Source organism: Urocampus carinirostris, chromosome 7 (assembly GCF_059441175.1).
Source record: "Urocampus carinirostris isolate Australia breed hairy pipefish chromosome 7, RoL_Ucar_1.0, whole genome shotgun sequence".
Taxonomy (NCBI): domain Eukaryota; kingdom Metazoa; phylum Chordata; class Actinopteri; order Syngnathiformes; family Syngnathidae; genus Urocampus; species Urocampus carinirostris.
The window spans coordinates 7,785,744-7,810,423 of NC_142355.1; the positions used below are offsets into that span (position 1 = coordinate 7,785,744).

At 39.7% G+C, this 24,680-nt stretch overlaps 1 protein-coding gene across 1 annotated transcript in view; it reads right to left on the reverse strand.

Moving 5' to 3' along the window:
* Nucleotides 1–24,680, reverse strand: part of nr1h4 (nuclear receptor subfamily 1, group H, member 4) — a 41,128-nt gene that overhangs the window by 11,670 nt on the left and 4,778 nt on the right. Inside the window, exons 2-3 of the mRNA XM_088339180.1 lie at nt 18,395–18,546; nt 6,324–6,692 (exon numbers count right to left, since the gene is read on the reverse strand). Coding sequence (XP_088195306.1) covers nt 6,324–6,692; nt 18,395–18,491 — 466 coding nt within the window. The 5' untranslated portion in view covers nt 18,492–18,546. The remainder of the gene's footprint in view (nt 1–6,323; nt 6,693–18,394; nt 18,547–24,680) is intronic.

The following is a 24,680-nucleotide window of genomic DNA, read 5'->3' on the forward strand; positions in this document are numbered from 1 at the left end:
ATACTAACAATTTTGGGGGCTTATTGAGTCGGTTGCACGATACACAACTGTATTTAATCACACTTTTAGTGGAAGTACAATGTTGGCAACAAGATTGACTTGGTATGATTGGAAATTATTTGAATGCAACACAAACTTTTTCTTCTTTTTTCCGTGTTTTTTTCTACTTTTTTTAAAATTCCTTTAAAATAAAAAAAATCTAATTGTGTTTATTTTTTCCAAGCTGTTACTTTTTTCTTTTCGTTCTCTATTGACTTTTTTCCTACATTTCATTCTTTTCTTTTTTTCTGGCTTTTTTCTACATTTTTCCTTCTTTTTTTCTATTCCTTTTGTTTCTTTTTTTCTCAGCTTTTCACAACTTTTTAATTTAGGTATTTTTTTCTTTTTCGTTCTATTCCCTGATTCCTTTAAGTCATTTTGTGCATAATTTTACATAATATTTGGTCATGTTGGGATTAAAGAAGCAAAAACAACCTGAAGAGCCGTTTAGGACCCGAAAGAGCCAGTTCCTTTTAGTGAGCCGAGCCGAAGAAGCCGGTTCTCGACAAACTCTACTAACTTTACTCAACTTCGTTCTACTTCGCCCTCGACTTCAAAATACCGCATTTAGGACACGACGTCGGGGGAACCCGTGTATTTTTACCTTCATGCACTGTAACTCTGACTTCAGCCGCTTCTTAATTAGTAATTTTGAGCCCTCGCTTTTGTGCGCTGGCTAGATTTTCTTGTGCGCAATTGTGCGATCAGTGCGCAATTCCGCACGCGCGCAGCTTAGAGGGAACACTGCTCAGAGGTACTAACCACTGTACAATCCAGCCACTATGTGTATTGTTAATTTCCACTTAAAAGAACACTGTGTATTATTTGACTACCAGATATCTCTGTATTGTGTTGTGCAACCAAACACAAGCGTTAAAAAAGAACAAGGAAGCATACAAACTATGAACACTCAAAACGATTAAACCGCACCATTTTTCTTGTCATTTTTTTTCGCGGCTTTTTGTAAAGTTTTTGTTTTGACGGGTACTCTCAGCAGCAAGATGGCAGACAATTATTTATTCTCCCTCTACCATACCGGTCAACTTATATGTTTTCCTGTATTTGATACATTTTTTGATTATTCTAAATTGTGCACGCCGTATAACAATTTTTTACGGGAAAAAAACTGTTTTTTTGTTAGACTGATCCCATCATGCCCATTTTGGCTTTAATCCAACGTCATCATAGATAGCTATTATTGTCGCAGTCTTATACAAAGACTCTTGTTGTGAGTGAAGCAATGTTTTTGTAAGGTTTATTATTCAATAAGGGGAAATGCAATCATTGATAAGTAATTGGCTGAGGTTGACAGGTATGCTGTAGGTGTGTCACGGTTGCCATGGCGCCCAATTGGCCCCGCCCGTGTGGCGCCAGCTGCGACTCATTGACAGATTGGCTTTTCGTCTATTTAAGCTCAGTGCTCTCACTCAAACCCTTACGATACCAAACTGTATGTGACATCCTACATGCCGACATTTCTTGTTTAAATATTGTGTAAATTATAACTATAATCTTATCCTCCTTGTTTTATAACCTTATCTTCTCTGTTCCTTTATCTTCTTGGTTCTTTATCTCACTGTGAATGTGTGAAACTGGAGTGTCACGCCCAATTTCGTTGTCACAATATGTTAACCCATTTTGTAACAATGACAATAAAGGTATATTCTATTCTATTCTATTCTATTCTTCCTTTGTCAGTCCGGCAACGAACCTCTGCCTCGCAGGACGTGCGTTCTGACTCCTGTTTCCTGTTGGTATCTCCTGTCCGGTATTGCTCCCGTTGACTTTGTCCTGTTTAATTTCGGTTTCCAGTTTCGTTCCTGTCTATTTTTGTCCTGTTTATTATTCTCTCCAGTTTTCGTTCCCGTCTAGTTTGTCCGGTTTAATTTCTATATCCTGTTTCAATATCAATCCTGTCTGTCCCGCCCTGTTCGGTATCGACCCCATTATGTCCGATATCTGCTCGGGCAATTGGTATCGGTCTCGTCGGTCTCTGGATTCCTGTCTTTCCATGCCAGACCGCTGCTTAACATGCATGACTCCCCATTTCCCGTAAAATAAAAGCTTAGGTGAGAAACGTAGCACATTTGGGTCCTGATCCGGTTCCGGTTCTTGACAAGGTGAGGCTCGGTATATTTCAAATAAATACAAATTTCTCAACCGACAAGTATTTAAATAAAATGCTTGTTAATATAATAGTTCACGTATTTATGTTCATTTTTTAAAATCACTATTTTTATTTTTTATTTTTTATTTTTTATAAATAACAGATTTTTAACCTATTGGAGGCATAAAATAATACACATTGTATCTTTAATGAAAAAAAATTGAATTTTTTTATTTTATTTAATTGACTATAAGGGATTTAATATAATACAAATTAAATTTTGTTGAATGCAGTGGGGATTTTTCACAGAAGGCTGAAAGTCGCGCCGTTAGAAGTGTCCGAGTGTTTTGGCTGGGGAATTTTGATACCGGGGCGCAGACGAGGGAATTAGGCCTTGTTTTGTTATGAGCTGATAAGCTTTCTTGTTTTGAGCCCTCCAGACATGGCGGCGTCTTGTCTTTCGGTGAGGGGGTGGCGACTGGGTGGAGGCCACGTGAGAAGCCTTCCAGCGAGGAGGAGGTGACGTTGGCACCTGGCCCAACCCAGGGGAGGAGTCAACACGCCCCATGGGAGGGGCCGATGCCCCGACGTATCAAAAGGACAGAACCCGGGAGATGGACAGGAAAAGAGACAGACAAGAGCAGAGACGAAAAGATGGGGGGCTAGACAAGACTAATTAGACTAATTCGATAATAATTCGGCAAAATTCGATGGAATTCACTTGAGAAATAATTTTTAAAATGTTTCCCTAAATTAAGAAAACGAGCATGCGTTTGTTAGGAGGATAGAGTTTGTGTTTGGTTAATGGAGTCAGATAACTAATCCGAACAATTTGGTAAACGCTAAAGTTGAAAATGGGCAGCACGGCGGCGCAGTGGTTAGCGCGTGTGCGGCACAGTTCTGAGGTCATGAGATCGAACCTCCTTTGTGGAGTTTGCATGTTCTCCCCGTGCTTTGCGTGGGTTTCCTCCGGGCACTCCGGTTTCCTCCCACATTCCAAAGACATGCATTTCAGGTGGATTGGCCGGTTCAAATTGTCCCTAGGTGTGAATGAGCGAGCGAGTTGTCTGTCCCTGTGTGCCCTGCGATTGGCTGGCAACCAGTTCAGGGTGTCCCCTGCCCACTGCCCGATGATTTCTGGGATGGGCTCCGGCACCCCCGTGACCCTACTGAGGATAAGCGGTGCAGCTAATGAGATGAGACGAGAGATAAAGTTGTAAATTTATATTATAGTTTTTCCCCTAACACAACAAAAGACACAGTGAGTTAAAATGATATCTTAAACAATTATAGAACATTCTGACGATTCCACACAATGACTGGCAACCATGCAAGGAAGCTCGTGTTTCTCCTGTATTGTTACACAGAAAGTTGAGAGGGAACCTAGCACCGTGGAAAGCGGAGGAGGTGGACCTGAATCTATTCCGATTCAAATGAAGAGACGTCGCTCTTGACATTGTTCAATTTGGCCGTGTGGAATTACTTGCCACTTTACCACAACAGTGTTCTGGTTTGCCCGCGTCCCTGCGTCCTAGACGCATCATTTTTGCTGGGGACGCATTGTGTCAAATCAACGTGCGTCCCCGGGACGCAAAGTTTTGACACCAAATTGTCATTATTACCCGATGCTTTTTTTAACAAAGATTTACCGCACTCAACTTTTCGTCAGGCAGATACGCCATTGTTGTTTTGGTCTCGCGGTTCGAGTTTTTGTCTGCACGCCGATTTCGGAAACCAGATTACCTCATTGTTGTGGTGGAAGTCCGTCTCTTTTTAGAGAACCGGCTTTTTCGTCTCAACTCATTAAAGAGAGCCGGCTCTCAAACGGCTCACTTGCTTTGATGCATTATATTACGAATGATGATGTTGTATAAAGAAGTTAAGAAAAAAAGGAAGTGTAAAAGGAGAAAAAGAAAAAAGACAGGTTTGTGGTGATGCCTTTTAATCAGTATATTACCAACAATAATTTAATGCAGAAAATGATTTCATAATTTGAATAAGAATTATTGATCTACTTAATTATATTTGCATGTATTTTTTCCTTCTACAGTGAACGTCCAAGCGACTTCATTTTAACTTCTTTTTATAATAAACCTCATTCATGTCGAGCAACTCAGTGTCTCACAACAAGATGTTCATTAACAATATATGATATAAGGAAACACATGTACAATATAACATGTTAAACCACATAAACACATTAGAAAAAAAATCTGGTGTAAGATTTTTTTGTATTTTGTAAGGGAAAATATGACAGTTTGAAAGGGCATGGAGCCCTGGAGCGCGACAGATATGAGTATGCCTCGGAAAAAACAGTTAGTATTAGGTGAAAATCAACACAAAATTGGTAATTTCTTCAGTGTCAGTAATAAGTCGAAACATAATGCAGAATGTAATAACGAAGGCAATAATTCCGGCAGGAAAAAAAACAGATGAATTCTTCGGATGATCGCGTAGGCAAGGAAAACACGTGTGTTGAAGCCAACGATTCGATGAAAGAAAATAAATAAAAGAATATAGATTAATATAATTATTTCAGCAATATCAGTTTGTATGATGTAAAATCTTGTTGTGAACTGAAAAATCTTGAAGTGGTAACTGATTTTTATTACCAATAAGCTGTGATGATTAAAACTGAATGAATATATAGATTTATATTATATATTTGTCACCGATTTACAATTTCAACCTCGATAACATTAAATTTTGGGGACCCACAGATCTCTGTTGGGACCAGTATTCCCTCTAAGCTGCGCGTGCGCAATTGCGCACTGCTCGCACATTCTCAGCGCACAAGAAAATCTAGCCAGCGCACAAAAATGAGGGCTCAAATTACTTATTAAGAAGCGACTTAAGTCAAAGGTTCGGTGCATGAAGGTAAAAATACACGGGTTCCTCTGACCTTGTGTCCTAATTGCGGTATTTTGAAGTCGAGTCGAGGTAGAATGGAGTTGAGTAAAGTTAGTAGATTTTGTCGAGAACCGGCTTCTTCGGCTCAGCTCACTAAAAGGAACCGGGTCTTTCGGGTCCTAAACGGCTGTTCAGTTTGTTTTTGCTTCTTTAATCCCAACATGACCAAATATTATGTAAAATTATGCACAAAATGACTTAAAGGAAGGGGGGAATAGAACAAAAAAGAAAAAAATACCAAAATGAAAAAATTGTAAAAAGCTGAGAAAAAAAAGAAACAAAAGGAAGAGAAAAAAAGAAGGAAAAATTTACAAAAAAAGCCAGAAAAAGTAGAACGAAGTTGAGTAAAGTTAGTAGAGAACCGGCTTCTTCGGCTCGGCTCACTAAAAGGAACCGGCTCTTTCGGGTTCTAAACGGCTCTTCAGGTTGTTTTTGCTTCTTTAATCCCAACATGACCAAATATTATGTAAAATAATGCTCAAAATGACTTAGAGGAATGGGGGAATAGAACAAAAAAGAAAAAAATACCAATGAAAAAGTAGTGAAAAGCTGAGAAAAAAAGAAACAAAAGGAAGAGAAAAAAGAAGGAATGATGTAGAAAAAAAGCCAGAAAAAAAGAAAAGAAAAAAATGTAGGAAAAAAGTCAATAGAGAACAAAAAGAAAAAAGTAACACAATTAGATTTTTTTAAAGGAATTAAAAAAAAGTATAAAAAAACACGGAAAAAAGAAGAAAAAGTTTGTGTTGCATTCAAATCATTTCCAATTATATATAGTGAATCTTGTTGCCAACATTGTACTTCCACTGAAAAATGTGATTAAGTACAGTTCTGTATCTAACAACCGACTAAATAAGCCTCCAAAAATGTTAATATTATGCGACAAAATATATCAGGAAATAAAAAGAAATGGATATCTTGTGAAAGAATTGTAAGTACAAACGACGTTTGTAGGCCATACAACCTTTGCAATAACACATTAGTCAATTCATTCAAAAGAGAATTTTTTTTTTTTTTGCATTGCCGGAAACTCAGCAAAATGTAATTTGATGTCAAGTTTTGGACATGTTTGATCATTAATTATCTTGCCACACTTGGGATTATGGTTGCTCACTGTTGTTTCAAGCGTTGCTCACCGACTTTGTGTGTACGCTCAGACCCGTAAGGAAAATTACAGGGAACATTGGTTGGGACCCATAGATTTTTGAGCATGCGGGACCCATCACTTTTCACAGGTAAAATGAACACTGCACAAATTCCGATCCCTCACCTTTGCAGCCCTCACAGGTGAGAGCATTATAGTGGTAGCCGGACGCCTTGTCTCCACACACGACACATAGCTCTTCCCCTTTGATGCGACCGACGTGTCCCATGTGCCGGGCTCTTTTGCACAAAGTCGGCATGACAGTGGAGACATCCTCTCTTTCCCCATCATAGCTGACATCCATTGTTGTTTTCCTGAGTTCATACAGGCCGCTATGGGAGTACCAGTCCTCTCCATTGTGCTGGGGATAATAATTCTGACTGCAGTAATATGGTGCGGGAACGCTCGGCTCCATGCTTGGGTATTGCATGCCCGCATAGCTGCTAAACATGTCAGGGTCTTGCAGCAATGGACTGCTCTGATCTGCCAGGATATCTGAAAGAGCGAGAACAGCATGAAAATACAGTGGAACCTCGGTTTTCGAACGACTCACAGTTCGGACGAATCGGAGTCCGAACAAAAAATTCGAAAAATTCTCGCTTCGTAGTTTGAACAAAAATCGGAGTTCGAACGCCGGTACAACAGCTATGGCTAACTGTAGTGCAGTGGTATCGTCTTTCACATCACTTTTTTTTTTCACTTCTTTTAATTTTCTCAGGTGCAATTGCACCTCCACTACACTAGGGGGCGTCCGAGATGAAACAAATGTGTAGCAAATGGGCCGAGTTACAGAATTTCACCACACCGATGAAGCTGCAGCCACCAGAGTTATCAATGACTTTAACGACACTGTCATGAACCACTTCCGAAAAGTGCTAAAAAGAAGGCAGAAGCAAGTGTCATTGGATAGATATTTTAAGAGAAAAGAACATCCTTAGCAAATAGATTTTAACGTGTGAGCACCCCTCAGACAGAAGAGCTCCCCGAAGTTTTTATGGAAGGGGACTCTCCTTCCAAACAATCATTTTCCTCCCTCCTCCATCCCTCTCCACCGTCCACCTGCGCCTTCTGCTGACCACCACAAGGGTAAAAAATCCTATTCATAATTCTTTTCTTTATCCTTTTTTAAAAAATTTACACATTCATGTTAGCGTAATGTTTTGTACGGAAGATTACGAACGCTAACGTACGATTAGCCTGGGTTAGCTTTATGTTTACATTAAACATTCAAGGTAAACATTCAGGGTGTTGGAACAGATTAAAACGATTTACATTATTTGTAATGGGAAAAATGATTTCGGTGTTGGAACAAACCGCTTTTCGAACAGGGTTGGAGAACGGATTTTGGTGGAGAACCGAGGTTCCACTGTACAAGGCACAGTTGTCAAACTTGAAATAATATTTGGGTCATCGCTCACTTTTTTCACGGCAAAAACAAATACTTATTTAATTGGCAGAATATTTTACTAATTTCGTTTTGTTCTAAGATGTTTTATCTTGTTCTTTGACAAAAAAAATAATAAAAAAATATCCATAAAATAAGCAAATTTGTCTTATCTTGCGAGTTATTAGCTAAAAATATCCCTTTTAAAATTTGACAAACCAGTGCTTCTAAATGGTATACCATTTTGTACATTTTAAAAATGAGAAAACTATATACCATCTGCAAGATAAGATGATTTTTCCTCTTTTAACTATACATTTTCTTATTTAATGGGGAATACTAGTTAAAAAACCACAAACAAGAACAAATACACATAAAATAAGCACAATCATCCACCAATAGGGTATGATTTTTTTTATTGTTTTTGTCTCATGACTAAATTTCTCATTTGTTTTGTTTGTATTGCGTGATCCTCACTGATTAACAATATTGAAAACATGACCCTTAGTCCAGTATTGCAAAATTGATAACTATGAATCAAAATGGTGTTTATTTTAAAAACAAATTAAAAAATATTTCCTGTGAATAATCTGGTGTGTGGACACCAAAAGGTCTAAACATTGCATTTCAATATGTAATTTCTTTGTTATGGATTAAGATGCAATATAAACCTGTTTTCATCTGAGATTTGGCTCAAAAAGAAAAAAAACTTTGATTTAATAAGATTAAGCATTGCATGAAAAATATAAGATAGAATTATTCACTGTCTGCAATTAATTGTGAGATGGTCTATAGCCGGTGGATATTTCTCATTTAAGTAAATAAATGTTTAGAATGTGGGTAAATAAGTAACCCCAATGTATTGTTAGCTCATGTTCAATTAGTAGCTGGTGACACAAAAATAGGTTTAGACCTGAGCTTTAAAATAGAGATGAAAATAACAAATATCACATGAAACTCAAAGCGAGGGCTCCAATTGTCATGATTAGCGATTGAGAGCACCTGCGACTGTTTGATTGGCGCCAACAGCCCGGACATCTGATTGGCTGATGCTCTCTTTTTAAACCCCCGGCTTCCAAGAGGAAGCCGTCAGATCGTTATGCAAACTGTTGCCACCAGCTCAGTAAGCCTTTTCGTCTGACTCTGTTCCTGCCCTGCTTTTCTCTGCCTGATCTTTGTTCCTAGCCTGTTTCCGGACCTGACTTTGCCCCGTTCTGCCTGCCTGTTACCCGATCTGTTTTGCCCCGTTACCTGCCTGCCTCCTGTTACCGACCTCGTTTCCGAACTTGACACCGCCTTTGCTCTCCAGTCCCGGTCAACGAATTTTAATTCCCGCTTGTCTCACTTCCGCATCGCCCGCTCCCCTGGTCCGTCAGCCATCGGATCGAGGAAGCAAGCCCTGCTCTCCCTCTTTATTAATAAAAACGGAGAAAACGAGCGCTATTGGGTCCTGTGTCCGTTTCTGGTCTGTGACACCAATAGGGACCCTGGTGGAGTATGTGTGATACATTAAAAGAATGGCAATATAATTTAAAAAAATAAAGTTTTTAAAATCATTTAAATGAAAAGTTTTTTTTTCCAAATTTTGCATTTGAAGCACTCTATATTTCAAGTTCTTTTGGAAAATTAAGGAAACAACATTTGCATAAAACATTTGGATCAAAGAATAGAGTTGAGCAGAATAACATAGTCAGGTAGGTTCAGAGCGACCTGTTGGGTAGTTGAACTTGTAGGTGAAGGTTCACTTCCAGCTCAGAGAAGCAACATCTTGTTTACTCATTTTCCAAGTTTGTCATGTACACTGCATCGTACGATGACATTTCATGACCAGGGTTGGGTAGGGTTACTTTAACTGGATTACTTTCAATTACTTTTGGATGACTCCAATACCAAATATGCTAATAAAAGACAAAAGAAACTAAATATGAATAAAATGATGACTCACAACACGTGGTAAGCTTCTCTGCTGGCTTTGATCTCTTTGATCTCTATAAGGGGAATTAGCATTTTAGCACAACATGCAACGTCCGGCAAAACGGACATAAAATGCGACAGAAACAAAATGAAAATCAATCAAAACAGCTTGCCAACATCATTTTTGCCGTTCCATGTATTCCGTTACTCCCTAAGCCTGCACAAAATTTAGTCATTTTATTCATATTTAGTTTCTTTTGTCTTTTATTAGCATATTTCGTATTGGAGTAATCCAAAAGTAATTGAAAGTAATCCAGTTAAAGTAACCCTACCCAACCCTGTTTATGACGCAAGTACTCAGGATATGCTGTATTTATTCACAGATTGATTAAATGATTAGTTATTAAAGAACTGCCATTATATTTCATTCCCTAGTTTGGAATAGTATTCAATTCAAATTCAATGTTTTTATCAACTTACATCAGGTGTGTCAAACTCATTTTAACTCGGGGGCCACACGATAGAACAAACATTCTGTCAGGGGCCGGACTAGTAGATTAAAAGAAAAAGATAAATAAAAGAGAAATAGGGAGGGAAAAGGAGAGAGAGTGGGAGAAAGAAAGAAAAAGAAAGAGAGGGAGAAAGCGTGATAAACAAAACATAAAAAGTCGTGAGAGAGGGGGAAAAGAAAGGGAGAAGAAGAAAGAAATCCAAAGAGAAATAGAAAGACAGAAGGAGAGAAAAGAGAAAAGAAAGCGCAAAGGGTATGAAGAGAGAAAGAGAAAAGAGCGAAAAAGAAAAAAGGAAGTTAGAGCAAAAGAGGTCAAAAGACATAGAGAGAGAAAGAGACAAAGAGCAACAAAGGAAGAGTGGGAGAAAAGGGGTGAAAAAGAGAGAGAAAGAGAGAGACAGAAAGAGAGAGAGGAATAAATATAACTACAGTGTCTTTGTGAGAGGCCCTTTGGCAACATCAAGTCGACATATTTCAACCTGCAGCATGTTTTTCTCTTGCGCTTCTCTGAGTGTTGTCTCGCGGGCCGGATTCAATCCCTTAGCGGGCCTGATATGGCCCGTGGGCCGCCTGTTTAACACCTGTGACTTACATAATGGTCTGCCACGGAAAAACATAAAGACATTTTATTTAGCGCTAACCAAAAGACCAATGCCTTGGTGATTTCACCGTTGGGGAATCAAATCAAATACTTCCAGGCGGTTTCCAGCCGAGCTGGCTAAGCATTAGTCTGAAAGCTCCACAGCACATACTGTAAGGCCATAAATCATTAACATCTGACACTCACAGGCAGTTTTCCCTTTGAGCTGCGCGCATGCGCAATTGCGCACTGCTCGCACCTTCTCAGCGCACAAGAAAATCTAGCCAGCGCACAAAAACGAGGGCTCAAAATTACTAATTAAGAAGCGACTTAAGTCAAAGTTACAGTGCATGAAGGTAAAAATACAAGGGTTCCCCTGACGTTGTGTCCTAAATGCGGTATTTTGAAGTCGAGTCAAAGTAGAACGAAGTTGAGTAAAGTTAGTAGAGTTTGTCGAGAACCGGCTTCTTCGGCTCGGCTCACTAAAAGGAACCGGCTCGTTCGGGTCCTAAACGGCTCTTCAGGTTGTTATTGTGTCATGGTCGCCGTGGCGACCGGTCTGCCCCGCCCCCCTGGGCACCAGCTGAAGCAGATCAGCTAATTGCGTGGCTGCTATTTAAGGTTGGGTTGTGGGTATTGCGGGGGTTGGCTCATACACCTTTTCTGTTCTGTTATGCCTTGTCCTGTTTAGTTTAAGTCGGAGGAAACCTGTACCTGACCATTCTGAGTGTAAGAATGTTTTTGTTCTGTTTTGTCCCGGAGTTTTTGGACAACTTTTATTTTGGTAAATAAAAGCTTTGATCGTACGCAATTGAGTTCTCCCTTCCTGCCTCCTGCCTCCGTTCTGGTCCGGTCACCCCTTCCACCTCGTGACATATTGCTTCTTTAATCCCAACATGACCAAATATTGTGTAAAATGATGCACAAAATGACTTAAAAGAAGGAGGGAATAGAACAAAAAAGAAAAAAATACCAAAATGAAAAAGTAGTGAAAAGCTGAAAAAAAAGAAACAAAAGGAAGAGAAAAAAAGAAGGAAAAATTTAGGAAAAAGACAGACAAAAGAAAAGAAAGAAATGTAGGAAAAAAGTAAATAGAGAACAAAAAGAAAAAAGTCGAAGTAGAACGAAGTTGAGTGAAGTTAGTAGAGTTTGTCGAGAAACCGGCTTCTTCGGCTCGGCTCACTAAAAGGAACCGGCTCTTTCGAGTCCTAAATGGCTCTTCGGGTTGTTTTTGCTTCTTTAATCCCAACATGACTAAATATTATCTAAAATTATGCACACAGGGAGAAATAGAACAAAAAAAAAAAAAATACCAAAATGAAAAAGTAGTGAAAAGCTGAGAAAAAAAAGAAACAAAAGGAAGAGAAAAAAGAAGGAAAAATGTAGAAAAGAGCCAGAAAAAAAGAAAAGATAGAAATGTAGGAAAAAAGTAAATAGAGAACAAAAAGAAAAAAGTAACAGCTCGGAAAAAAAAAACACAATGAGATTTTTTTTAAAGGAATTTTAAAAATAAGTAGAAAAAAAACAGGGAAAAAAGAAGAAAAAGTTTGTGTTGCATTCAAATAATTTCCAATGATATCAAGTGAATCTTGTTGCCAACATTGTACTTCCACTAAAAAATGTGATTAAGTACAGTTCTGTATCTTACAAGCGACTAAATAAGCCCCCAAAAATGTTAATATTATGCGACAAAATACATCAGGAAATAAAAAGAAATGGATATCTTGTGAAAGAATTGTTGTAAAAACAAATGACTTTTGTAGGACGTACAACCTTTGCAATAGTACATGAGTCAATTCATTCAAAAGAGAAAAATAATTTCGCATTGCCGGAAACTCAGCAAAATGTAACTTGATGTCAAGTTTTGGGCATGTTTGATAATGGATTAGTTGCCACACTTGGGATTGCTGTTGCTCACTGTTGTTTCAAGTGTTGCTCACCGACTTTGGTGAACGCTCAGACCCGTAAGGAAAATTACAGTTACTTCCGTGTCCTGACATGCGATAAAAACAACATTCTTCAAATCAAAACCAAATAAAAGAGAACTAACCTTTCGATAACTTTTTTCTGATGAAGGTCATCTCTGAAAGACCGAAGACCCGTACCATTCAGAGCGTACATACTGTGACAGGGACCCGCCAGACGCTGCCATGGATATTTTGCCTTCTCCTTCTAAGCGTACCCTTTACTAACAACCCATCTCCAGAGTATTTCTGTTCAAAGCCAAGTTTATATCTGAGGACGGAGCAAGAAGCTTCAAACAACTTGCCCGAGAAGTCCCAAGAAGCACAAAGGTTGCTAAAGCTACTCATTAACCGGGCAATCCCTTTCTTCTTTCCAGGTAGCATGGCAGTATGCAAAGCCATTTCGAAATCCGGGCAATAGAAATGGCTACTGTGTGTTGAGTTTGTGGTTATGAGCAGGGTTGGGTAGGGTTACTTTAACTCAGGGGTGTCAAACTCAATTTAACCCGGGGGCCACACGAGAGAACAAACATTCTCTCGGGGGCCGGAATAGTAGATTAGAGAGAACGAAAAAGGAGAAAAAGAAATAAGAGAAAGAGAGGGAGAGAATAGTAGAAAGGGTGGGACAAAGAAGGAGAGAAAGGGAGAAAGAGAGAGAAAAGAAAGAGAGAGCGAGCGTGAGAAACAAAATAGATAAAAAGAGAAATAGTGAGAGAGGGGTAAGAAAGAGAGAGAGAGAACAAAATCTAAAGAGAAATAGAAAGAGACAATGAGAGAAAAGAGAAGGAGAGAAAGAGAGAAGGGGAAAGCAAGAGAGAGATAGATAGAGAGAAAAGGAAGTTAGAGTGAAATAAGGTAAAAATACAGAGACAAAGAGGAACAAAGAAAGAGAAAAAGAGAGACGGGGCTAGTGAAAGAGAGAGAGATAAAGAGTGGAAGGAAGATTGAGAGAGAGAGAGAGAAAGAGAGATACAAGTACAGCGTTTGTGAGAGGCACCTGGCTTTGGCAACATTAAGTGGATATATTTCAACCTGCAGCTCATTTTTCTCTTGCACTTCTCCGAGCGTTGACTCGCGGGCCGGATTTAGTCCCTTAGCGGGCCTGATCCGGCCCGCGGGCTGCCCGTTTGACACCCCTGCTTTAACTTGATTACCGTATTTTTCGCACTATAAGGCGCACCGGGTTACAGGGCGCACCCCCCAAAAATAGTTTTTGGCCCTATATTTTCCATACATAAGGCGCACCGGATAATAAGGCGCTACAATGGGAACGTCGACGAAACAGTCAGATAGTTCAGTCAAACTTATTACCACCTTAGCCTGCAAAGAAGCAAATACGTGTCTCAGACATGTACGGAAACAGTGTCTGTACGATGTCACCAAACAAACATTTCTCAGTTTCCATTTTATTTTTTGCTGGCAACTGTGTGGACAGCAAAGTAAGAATTTTATTGTGCAGGGAAACGGGGTTCTTTACCGTGCATATGACAATAAACACTTTGAATTGAATTGAGTTTAAAAATAGACTCGTCACAGAAACATCAAGATCGTTCTAAAACAAGATACTGGGAAAATATAAAGCCGCATAGCTCACCTAAGTTCTCTTGCAGCCATCACGTTCAATAATGATACGTAACCATGGTCGTCTTACAACCGAGAGTGTAGTAAATCCAGGAGAGTAAAATATTTACAAATACAGAATAGTAAAAAATGTTTTCTCTATGCAATCCAACGTGTGATTCACATTCATCTTTTTCGGCCAATTGCAGGCTTTGTTTTGCCCCTTAAGCCTATGCCAGCCTGTAAATGTTCAAAAGGATCCGCACTCTTTACCTCAGAATAACTTTAGCCAATAGTGATCGATTCAACTGATGATTGACACATCTTTTTCGGCCAATTGCAGGCTTTGTTTCACCCCTTTAGCCTATGCGAGCCTGTAAATGATAAAAAGGATCCGCCCCCTTTACCTCCGAATAACTTTAGCCAATAGTGATCGATTCAAATGATGATTGACACATTAGTTAGCCAATGAAACGCCGGTAAATAAATCCCAGCATACACCGCAGACTACTTGGCGTTCGGGGGAAAATCTAGTCTGCGGCTGCTTTGCATTAGTTGCAAGACTTTGCGACCTAATATCGATCCATATATAAGGCGCACTGTATTATAAGGCGCATGGTCAGCTTTTGAAAAAAATAAAGGCTTTTAGGTGCGCCTTATAGTGCGGAAAATACGGTACTTTCAATTACTTTTGGATGACTCCAATACCAAATATGCTAATAAAAGACAAAAGAAACGAAATATGAATAAAATGATGACTCACAACACGTGGTAAGTTTTCTCTCCTGGCTTTGATCTCTTTGATCTCCGGCAAAACTAACATCAAATGCGACAGAAACAAAATGAAAATAAGTCCAAACAGCTTGCCAACATCATTTTTGCCGTTCCATGTATTCCGTTACTCCCCAAGCTTGCACAAAATTGAGTCATTTTATTCATATTTAGTTTCTTTTGTCTTTTATTAGCATTTCTGGGATTGGAGTCATCCAAAAGTAATTGAAAGTAATCCAGTTAAAGCAGGGGTGTCAAACTCATTTGAACTCGGGGGCCACACCATAGAACAAACATTTTCTCGGGGGCCCGACTAGTAGATCAAAGAGAAAGAAATAAGAGAAATAAAGAAATAAGAGAAAGAGGGAGGGAAAAGGAGAGAGGGCGGGACAAAGAAAGAAAAAGAGAGAGCGGGAGAGAGCGTGAGAAACAAAAGAGATAAAAAGTCGTGAGAGAGGGAAAAGAAAGCAAGAGGAAGAAAGAAAACCAAAGAGAAATAGAAAGACAGAAGGAGAGAAAAGAGAAAAGAAGGCGCAAAGGGTAGGAAGAGAAAGAGAAGAGGGAAAAGGGAAAAAGGAAGTTAGAGCAAAAGAGGTTAAAAGACACAGAGAGAAAGAGACAAAGAGCAACAAAGGAAGAGAAAAAGAGAGACACAGAGAGTGGGGAAAAAAGGGTGGAAAAGAAAGAAAGAAAGAAAGAAAGAGAGAGAGAAGGAAAGAAAGAAAGAGAGAGAAGGAAAGAAAGAAAGAAAGAGAGAAGGAAAGAAAGAAAGAAAGAGAGAAGGAAAGAAAAAAGAAAGAGAGAAGGAAAGAGAGAAGGAAAGAAGGAAAGAAAGAGAAAGAAATAGAAAGAAAGAAAGAAAGAAAGAAAGAAAAAAAGAGAGAGAGAGAGAGAAAGAGAAATACAAGTACAGTGTCTTTGTGCGAGGCAGCTGGCTTTGGCTACATCAAGTTGACCTATTTCAACCTGCAGCTTGTTTTTCTCTTGCGCTTCTCTGAGTGGTGTCTCGCGGGCCGGATTTAACCCCTTAGCGGGCCTGATCTGGCCCGCGGGCCGCCTCTTTGACACCTGTGAGTTAAAGTAACCCCTCCCAACCCTGTTTATTTCCTTCACTAAGATTTGATTTCTAGCAGTGTGTATCTACTGTGCATTTGGGAAAAACAAAACAATTAAATTGACTTCCAATAGTTTACTTATAGCGAGAAAATTATGGAAAGAAAACATTCAAAAATGAATTCAAACGATTAATTTAATGATTTAAAAGTCTTTCTGCTTTGGATTTTTATTTTTTATAAAAATGTTTTTGAAAGGAACTAAGGAACTTTAAACTTCTGCAAAGAAACCCAAAAGCTACTTTTTTTAGATTTTGTAATTAGATTTAAAAAGTTCCTCGGTGACTTTTGTTTTAACACAATAACTACAGCAGGGGGGTCAAACTCATTTTAACTCGGGGGCCCCACAATAGAACAAACATTCTGTCGGGGGCCGGACTAGTAGATTAAAGAGAAAGAAAAAGAGAGATAAAGAAATAAGAGAAAGAGGGAGGGAAAAGGAGAGAGGGTGGGACAAAGAAAGAAAAAGAGAGAGAGGGAGAGAGCGTGAGAAACAAAAGAGATAAAAAGAGAAGTCGCGAGAGAGGGGCAAAGAAAGGGCGAGGAAGAAAGAAATCCAAAGAGAAATGGAAAGACAGAAGGAGAAAAAAGAGAAGAGAAAGCGCAAAGGGTAGGAAGAGAGAAAGAGAAAAGAGAGCAAATGAAAAAAGGAAGTTAGAGGAAAAGAAGTTAGAAAGACACAGAGAGAGAAAGAGACAAAGAGCAACAAAGGAAGAGAAAAAGAGAGACACAGAGAGTGGGAGAAAAGTGTTGGAAAAGAGAGAGAGAAAGAGAGAAAGAGAGAGAGCGAGCGAGAGAGAGAGAGAGAGAGAGAGAGAGAGAGAGAGAGAGATAAATAAATACAAGTACAATGTCTTTGTTCGAGGCACCTGGCTTTGGCAACATCAAGTTGACATATTTCAACCTGCAGCTTGTTTTTCTCTTGCGCTTCACTGAGTGTCTTCTCGCGGGCCAGATTCAACCCCTTAGCGGGCCTGATCTGGCCCGCGGGCCGCCTGTTTGACATATGTGAACTACAGGGTGGGTTGCCTCAATGTTCTCTGGTTGATAAATGGTGATCAGCAAAAACAGCTACCGTTGGTGCTTGGCGAGTAGCTCCTGGCTTTGGCGACACCCAGTGGACACACTTAATACTTTAATAAATTGTTTAATACAATTTGTCTCTTTTGCTTCTCTCAGCATCGTCTCACTGGCCACATAAAATAAAGTGGTGGGACATATTTTGCCCGCGGCTTTCGAGGTTCACATTTGTGGTTTACATCATTGTCACTATTCACCAATAATGTTGATGTTCTTTGATGACCACACCCTTTAGGACAGATCTGCTTTTTCTAACCGAGGGAATTTTATAAAAAGAAGGGGCGGGGGGGGGGGAGGAGGAATTAACAACAGATTAGTTTTGCATCTTGAGGGTTTTTTGTACAGTCGTGTCCTGTTCTCCTTGCAAGGTCAAAATTCACTGAAGTCTTCTCTCCTTATTTTGAGTGTCGCCTAAACTATAAATCACAGGTGTCAAACAAGCGGCCCGCTAAGGGATTGAATCTGGCCCGTGAGACAACACTCAGAGAAGTGCAAGAGAAAAACAAGCTACAGGTTGATATATCTCAACTTGATGTGGCCAAAGCCAGGTGCCTCTCACAAAGACACTGTACTTGTATTTATCTCTCTCTCTCTCTCTCTCTCTCTCTCTCTCTCTCTCTCTCTCTCTCTCTCTCTCTCTCTCTCTCTCTCTCTCTCTCTCTCTCTCTCTTCTCTCTTTCTCTCTTTCTCTCTCTTTCTCTCTTTCTCTCTTTCACTCTTTCTCTTTTTCTCTCTTTCTCTCTTTCTCTCTTTCTCTCTTTCACTCTTTCTCTCTTTCTCTCTCTCTCTTTCTCTTTTTCCCTCTTTCTCTCTCTCTCTCTCTCTCTCTCTCTCTTTCTCTTTCTCTTTCTTTTCCACCCATTTTCTCCCACTCTGTCCCTTTCACTCTCTGCGTCTCTTTTTCTCTTCCTTTGTTGCTCTTTGTCTCTTTGTCTCTCTGTTTCTTTTAACCTCTTTTGCTCTAACTTCCTTTTTTCCTTTTCTCTCTTTTCTCTTTCTCTCTTCATACCCTTCGCACTTTCTTTTCTCTCCTTCTGTCTTTCTATTCCTCTTTTGGATTTCTTTATTCCTCTACCTTTCTTTCCCCCCCTCTCTCACGACTTTTTATCTTTTGTTTCCTCTCTCTCTTTTTCTTTCTTTACCCCGCCCTCTCTCCTTTTCCCTCCCTCTTTCTCTTATTTCTTTCTCTTTTCCTTTCTCTTTAATTTACTCGGCCCCCGACAGAATGTTTGTTCTATCGTGTGGCCCCCGAGTTCAAATGAGTTTGACACCCCTGCTATAAATGTATTCTTTTGAAGTGTTTCATAACAAGCAGACTTACCAAATAGATGGGAGTTTTCTGAGATTGTGAATTCATCTGTGTGCGGGATTTGTAGCGGTCCCACCACATTGACGTCGGGGCCAACCCATTCATTCATGAAGGACACTTTTTAGGCCGCACTCAGCTGTGAGGAACGTTGGGTTTCTTTACCACTGTAACAAGAGTGAGCTGATGAAAAACTATCAATAGAGAAGAAACGTTTACAATGACTTACATATTTCACACATGGATTCTACTCAATGTTCCCTTTTCCACGGGTCTGAGCGTTCACACAATGTCGGTGAGAAACGCTTGAAACCACAGTGAGGAACAGCAATCCCAAGTGTGGCAACTAAGTCATTATCAAACATGTCCAAAACTTGATATCAAGTTACATTTTGCTGAGTTTCCGACAATGCAAAATTATTTTTCTCTTTTGAATGAATTGACTCGTGTACTATTGCAAAGGTTGTACAACAATTCTTTCACAAGATTTCCGTTTCTTTTTTTTTCCTAGTATCTTTTGTCGCGTACTACTAACATTTTGGGGGGCTTATTGAGTCGGTTGCACGATACAGAAGTGTATTTAATCACATTTTTGAGTGGAAGTACAATGTTGGCAACAAGATTGACTTGGTATCATTGGAAATTATTTGAATGCAACACAAACTTTTTCTTTTTTTCCCCTGTTTTTTTCCTTTTTTTTTTAAATTCCTTTAAAAAAAATCTTATTGTGTTTATTTTTTCCTAGCTGTTACTTTTTTTCTTTTTGTTCTCGATTTACTTTTTTCCTTTGTTTCTTTCTTTCTTTTTTTTCTGGCTTTTTCTGAAATTTTCCTTCTTCTTTCTCTTCCTTTTGTTTCTTTTTTTCTCAGCTTTTCAGCTTCAACTTTTTCATTTTGGTATTTTTTTCTTTTTGTTCTATTCCCCCTTCCTCTAAGTCATTTTGTGCATAAATTTACATAATATTTGGTCATATAGGGATGAAAGAAGCAAAAACAACCTGAAGAGCCGTTTAGGACCCGAAAGAGCCATAAAATGACTAAATTTTGTGCAGGCTCGGGGAGTAACGGAATACATGGAACGGCAAAAATGATGTTGGCAAGCTGTTTGGATTTATTTCCATTTTGTTTCTGTCGCATTTTATGTTCGTTTTGCCGGAGATCAAAGAGATCAAAGCCAGGAGAGAAAGCTTACCACGTGTTGTGAGTCATCATTTTATTCATATTCAGTTTCTTTTGTCTTTTATTAGCATATTTGGTATTGGAGTCATCCAAAAGTCATTGAAAGTAATCCAGTTAAAGTAACCCTACCCAACCCTGGATTCACATGATATTTGTGTCTCCTATGTGGTTTCTTGCCTTTTCATGGTGTTATTTCAGAAATGGCTTTCGTCTTGGCACTCTTCCATAAAGGGCAGATTGATGTATGGTGTGACTAATAGTTTTCGTATACAAAGATTGGCCCACTCCAGCTGCGTATACCTGCCGGTCATCCGAAGTGATCATGGGTCTCTTGATTGCCTTTCTGATTTGTTTTCTCGTTGTTTGGGTTGAAGGTTTAGAAGGACGGCCAGGTGTTGGTAGAATTTCAGTGGTTTTTGTCATGATTACCCAAGTGGAGCCACCTGGGGTAATCATCTGACGCGCGGGAATGCGCTTCCTGATTGGTTCATGTTCCCTTTTTAAGCACGCTACGCCGAGACCTGATTGTCTGAGGATTACTTCTGTACCCCGTAAGACTCTCCCGATTACATGTGCCTTCGTGTTTACCTGATTCTGCCTGCCTGCCTCCGATCCGACCTGCTTCCGTCCCACGCTACGATCTTCTCTTCAGTCCCGGTAAACTCGACCTGCTTCCGTCCCACGCTACGATCTTCTCTCCAGTCCTGGTAAACTCGACCTGCCTCCGTCCCACGCTATGATTGGTTACGTCTTCCGAAGTTGTCTTCACGTCGTTGCTGCTGCTGACGTTCGACGGTCATCACGTCTTACGCTAACCCTTACGCTTCCCCAAATAAAGAATTGTACGAACGCTCTGGGGTCTCCTGCTCTGTTCTGGTCTTCCCTGACAGTTTTATGCTCCCGCGGATGTGTAAATGTTGCGAAATCTTCTTGTATCCCATTCCTGCTTTTAATTTTTCCACAACTCCATCCCAAAACTCGATCCCAAAACTGTATTACCTACATTTCTTGTGTAAATATTGTGTAAATTATAAACCTTATCTTCTTTGATCCTTTATCTTCTTTGTTTTCTTTTATCCTCACTGTTAAATCTGAAACTGGAGTGCCACGTCCAATTTCGTTGTCACAATTTGTTCAACCCATTTTGTAACAATGACAATAAAGGTATATTCTATTCTATTCTATTCTATCCCAAACCTGCCTGGTTTGTTCTTTGTCTTTCATGAGGCTTTTCTGTTCTCAAGTGTTCCCTTTCACAGACCTCTGAGCCGTTCCCAGAGAAGGTGCATTTGAACTGAGACATAAAGATGCACAAGAGTACTCTGTTTGTCATTGTTAGTCATATAAGTTGACATTGGATCATTCAGAAGTCATCAGGGAACTTTTGCTAAGCACTGTACCTATCGGTCGATCAGTGATGAATGAAGAACGATTATTAATGTCTTGTTTCTGCTAGCAGAGGGAAGAAAGGCATGGCAGGTGATTTGCACTCGTCGATCAACCAATGGCTGAAAAGCTCAGCCAGTTTGACCAGCCCCCTCATTTTGTTGTGACAAAATACACGCCAAAATAAATGACAAAATGCATAGATATATAAATAAATTGTACCTATGTTATATATCAAGATAGTATGTGTTTTATGTGTTCACATATTTACTGCAAATGGCATATATTTTAGGTATATGTCTAATCATACATGCACTACTAATTTTGTATTGGTTATTCTCTAACAGTTCTTGATTAAGGCCTCAAATAACAGTTATTTTGTGAGATGAGTCAACAGACTCCTCCTTTCTTGTTATATACAGTTAGTTCGCGGTTCCACTTTTGCGGGTTCAGAGCTTCGCGGGTGTAAAAAATATACCTTACCTTCTCAATAAAAGCATTTATTGACGCCATTGAGCGCGAGCTTATGTCAACTGAGGACACGGTGTGGACGCTCTTATTGTGAAGGGGAGGGGGAGGCCCTGACACAAGGCTTAGTCATGGTGAGTTACCGCTTCGCTCACCCCCCCTCCTTTAACTCCTCCCACCTCACCCCCTTCATATGTGGCGCTCAGTTTATCATGGAGGACCTCAGCGACGGGACGTAAGTATAATCTCTTCCGTCACATTTCATCTCAAGTTTGACTTTATTATACCATAAGCGAGCGGTTGTTTGTACTACCTAAACAGGGCTAATTGTGTGTGGTTTCGTGCATTTGTTGTAAAAGCCGTTCTATGCCGCTAGCTAGAGTATGTTGTTATTGTCAGAAGGTAGCTCTTTTACTTTCATTAGAATGAACACAGACCATTTTTTTAACTGTTGTTTCCCAAAACGCTTCACAAACACTCATCAAATATCACAATTTCTCTGTTTTTATTTTCAAAATGTAACCGGTAGTGTTAACAAGCGAAATAAACTGCGATGGCTGCATGTGGTTGAGAGCGGTTAATACAATCCTACTGAATGGTTCGTAGTGGTTTCGCCGCAGTCCTATTCCGTGTACATATAACATATTTTACAGTTTTTTTTTTGTTAAACATGAATTTCACTCTCTCTCTCTCTCTCTACCCGTATTCTATATGGTGTACTGCAGGGGTGTCAAACTCACTTAAGCTCGGGGGCCACACGATAGAACAAAAATTCTCTCGGGGGCCGGTTTAGTAGATTAGAGAGAAGGAAAAAAAGAGAAAGAAATAAGAGAAAGATAAGGAGAGAAAGGTAGAGGGCGTGGGACAAAAAAGAGAGAAAGAGAGAGCATGAGAAACAAGAGATTAAAACAGAAATAGTGAGAGAGTGGGAAAGAAAGAGAAAGAATGAAATCCAAAGAGAAACAGAAAGAGAGAAAAAGGAGATAGGAGAGAAGGGGAAGGACAGAAGAGGAAGGCAAGAGAGAGAGAGAGAGAGAGAGAGAGAGAGAAAAGGAAAAAATAAGAAGAGAGCAAAAGAAGGTAAAATGACATAGAAAGACAAAAAGGAACAAAGAAAGAGAAAAAGAGACAGAGAGAAAAATGGAGGAAGAGAGGGAAAGAGAGAGAGAGAGAAAGAGAGATTGCAGAGAATACAAATGCAGCGTTTTTGAGAGGCACCTGACTTTGGCAACACCAAGTGGACCTATTTCAACCTGCAGCTCTTTTTCTCTTGCGCTTCTCTGAGTGTTGTCTCGCGGGCCGGATACAATCCCCTAGCGGGCCTGATCTGACCCGCGGGCCGCCTGTTTGACACCTATGGTGTACTGTATACAGGGTGGGTTTACTGTATACCTGTATACGTTTTTCTAAACATTTTTGAAGGGGCGCCGCTACTTGGCAGATTTTCAGTTTTCGCTGGTGATCTCGGTCCCCATTGACCGTGATAACCGAGGGATTACTGTAGATGAAATTGAATCAAGGGTAGCACAGGAGTCATGCAAAACACCTAGCAGCAAAAAATGTGTTTGTATTTGGAGGCTTATTCACATGGAATCTTGGAGTTTTTATGACATTCTTGGTGTGTTCTTAGGAAATTACAAAATGTTCTCATTAGCATTATTTGAGTTCAATTTAAGCCTGACGCAAGGTGCCTAAGCTCCATCAATCATTAAAACACGAACTCATTTAAAGGAGGTAAGCGATTAAATTCCCGGGCACATTTAATAAAATATCGCATTTGGCCACAGGAAGCCCATAGCCAAAATCGTGCTCAGACAATCAATTATGTAGTGACAAGATCATATCGCTTTTTCAGCATCCAACTGGAATACTTTGGTGTTACCTCAGCTTACTTCTTAGTAGGGGTTGGAGACTACGCGCTACAATAATAGCCAAACCATTGACACACACTGCTCACTCGATATAGAGTTTCTAGCAGTATCGTGTAGACCCTTCTATCTACCGAGAGAGCTAACTGTGGTCATTATGCTTGCTGTTTACGTTCCACCGGATGCTAACGTTAGCATAGCGCTAAATCTCCTGCCCGCTGCTATCAATAAACAGCAGCTTGCACACCCCAACGGAGCTTTATAGTCGACGGCGACTTTAATCGGGCATGTTTATGGACTGTACTCCCCAAATCCATTCAATACGTGGACTGAGCAATTCGGGAAAATACACTGGACTGCGTGCACTGTAAGATCAAACATCCAGTTCGATCCACCATTTCTGTTTGTCCCTCACCCCCCTCATCACCCCCCCTCTGGAGGAAGCAGAGCCTATTTACAACAAAGACAACAAAGACAGTTAAAACATGTTCTTTGTTCCTTTATCTCTTTGTTTCAGTATCCTCACTGTAAAATGTGGAACTGGAGTCATCCAATTTCGTTGTTATAATATATCCCATGTTGTAACAAAGACAATAAAGGCATATTCTATTCTATTCTATTCTTTTTATTCTATTCACCCCAACGGAGCTTTATAGTCGACGGCGACTCTAATCGGGCATGTTTATGGACTGTACTCCCAAATCCATTCAATTGTGGACTGAACAATTCGGAAAAACACCGGACTATGTGTAACGTAAGATCAAACATTCGGTTGTATCTGGCAACTCTGTTTGACTGGAGTCGTCCAATTTCGTTGTCACAGCATATCCCATGTTGTAACAATGACAATAAAGGCATATTCTATTCTATATTCTATTCTAGTAAGAGCATTAACACGAATGTACACTGTGGTTTCTCAAACTGTCGTATTTTCCTTTACAAAATCTTACACCATATTTTTTTCAAACGTGTTCATTAATGTAGTTTAACATGTTATATTGCACATGTGTTTCCTTATATCATATATATTGTTAATGAACATTTTGACACTGAGTTGCTCGACATGAATGAGGTTTACTATCAAAAAAAAGTTCAAAAATGAAGTCGCTTGGACGTTCACTGTAGAAGGAAAAAATACATGCAAATAGAATAAAAAGAATAGAATAGAATAGAATATGCCTTTATTGTCTTTGTTACAACATGGGATATATTATAACAACGAAATTGGACGACTCCAGTTCCACATTTTACAGTGAGGATAATGAAACAAAGAGATAAAGGAACAAAGAACATGTTTTAACTGTCTTTGTTGTCTTTGTTGTAAATAGGCTCTGCTTCCTCCGGAGGGGGGGTAATGAGGGGGGTGAGGGACAAACAGAAATGGTGGATCGAACTGGATGT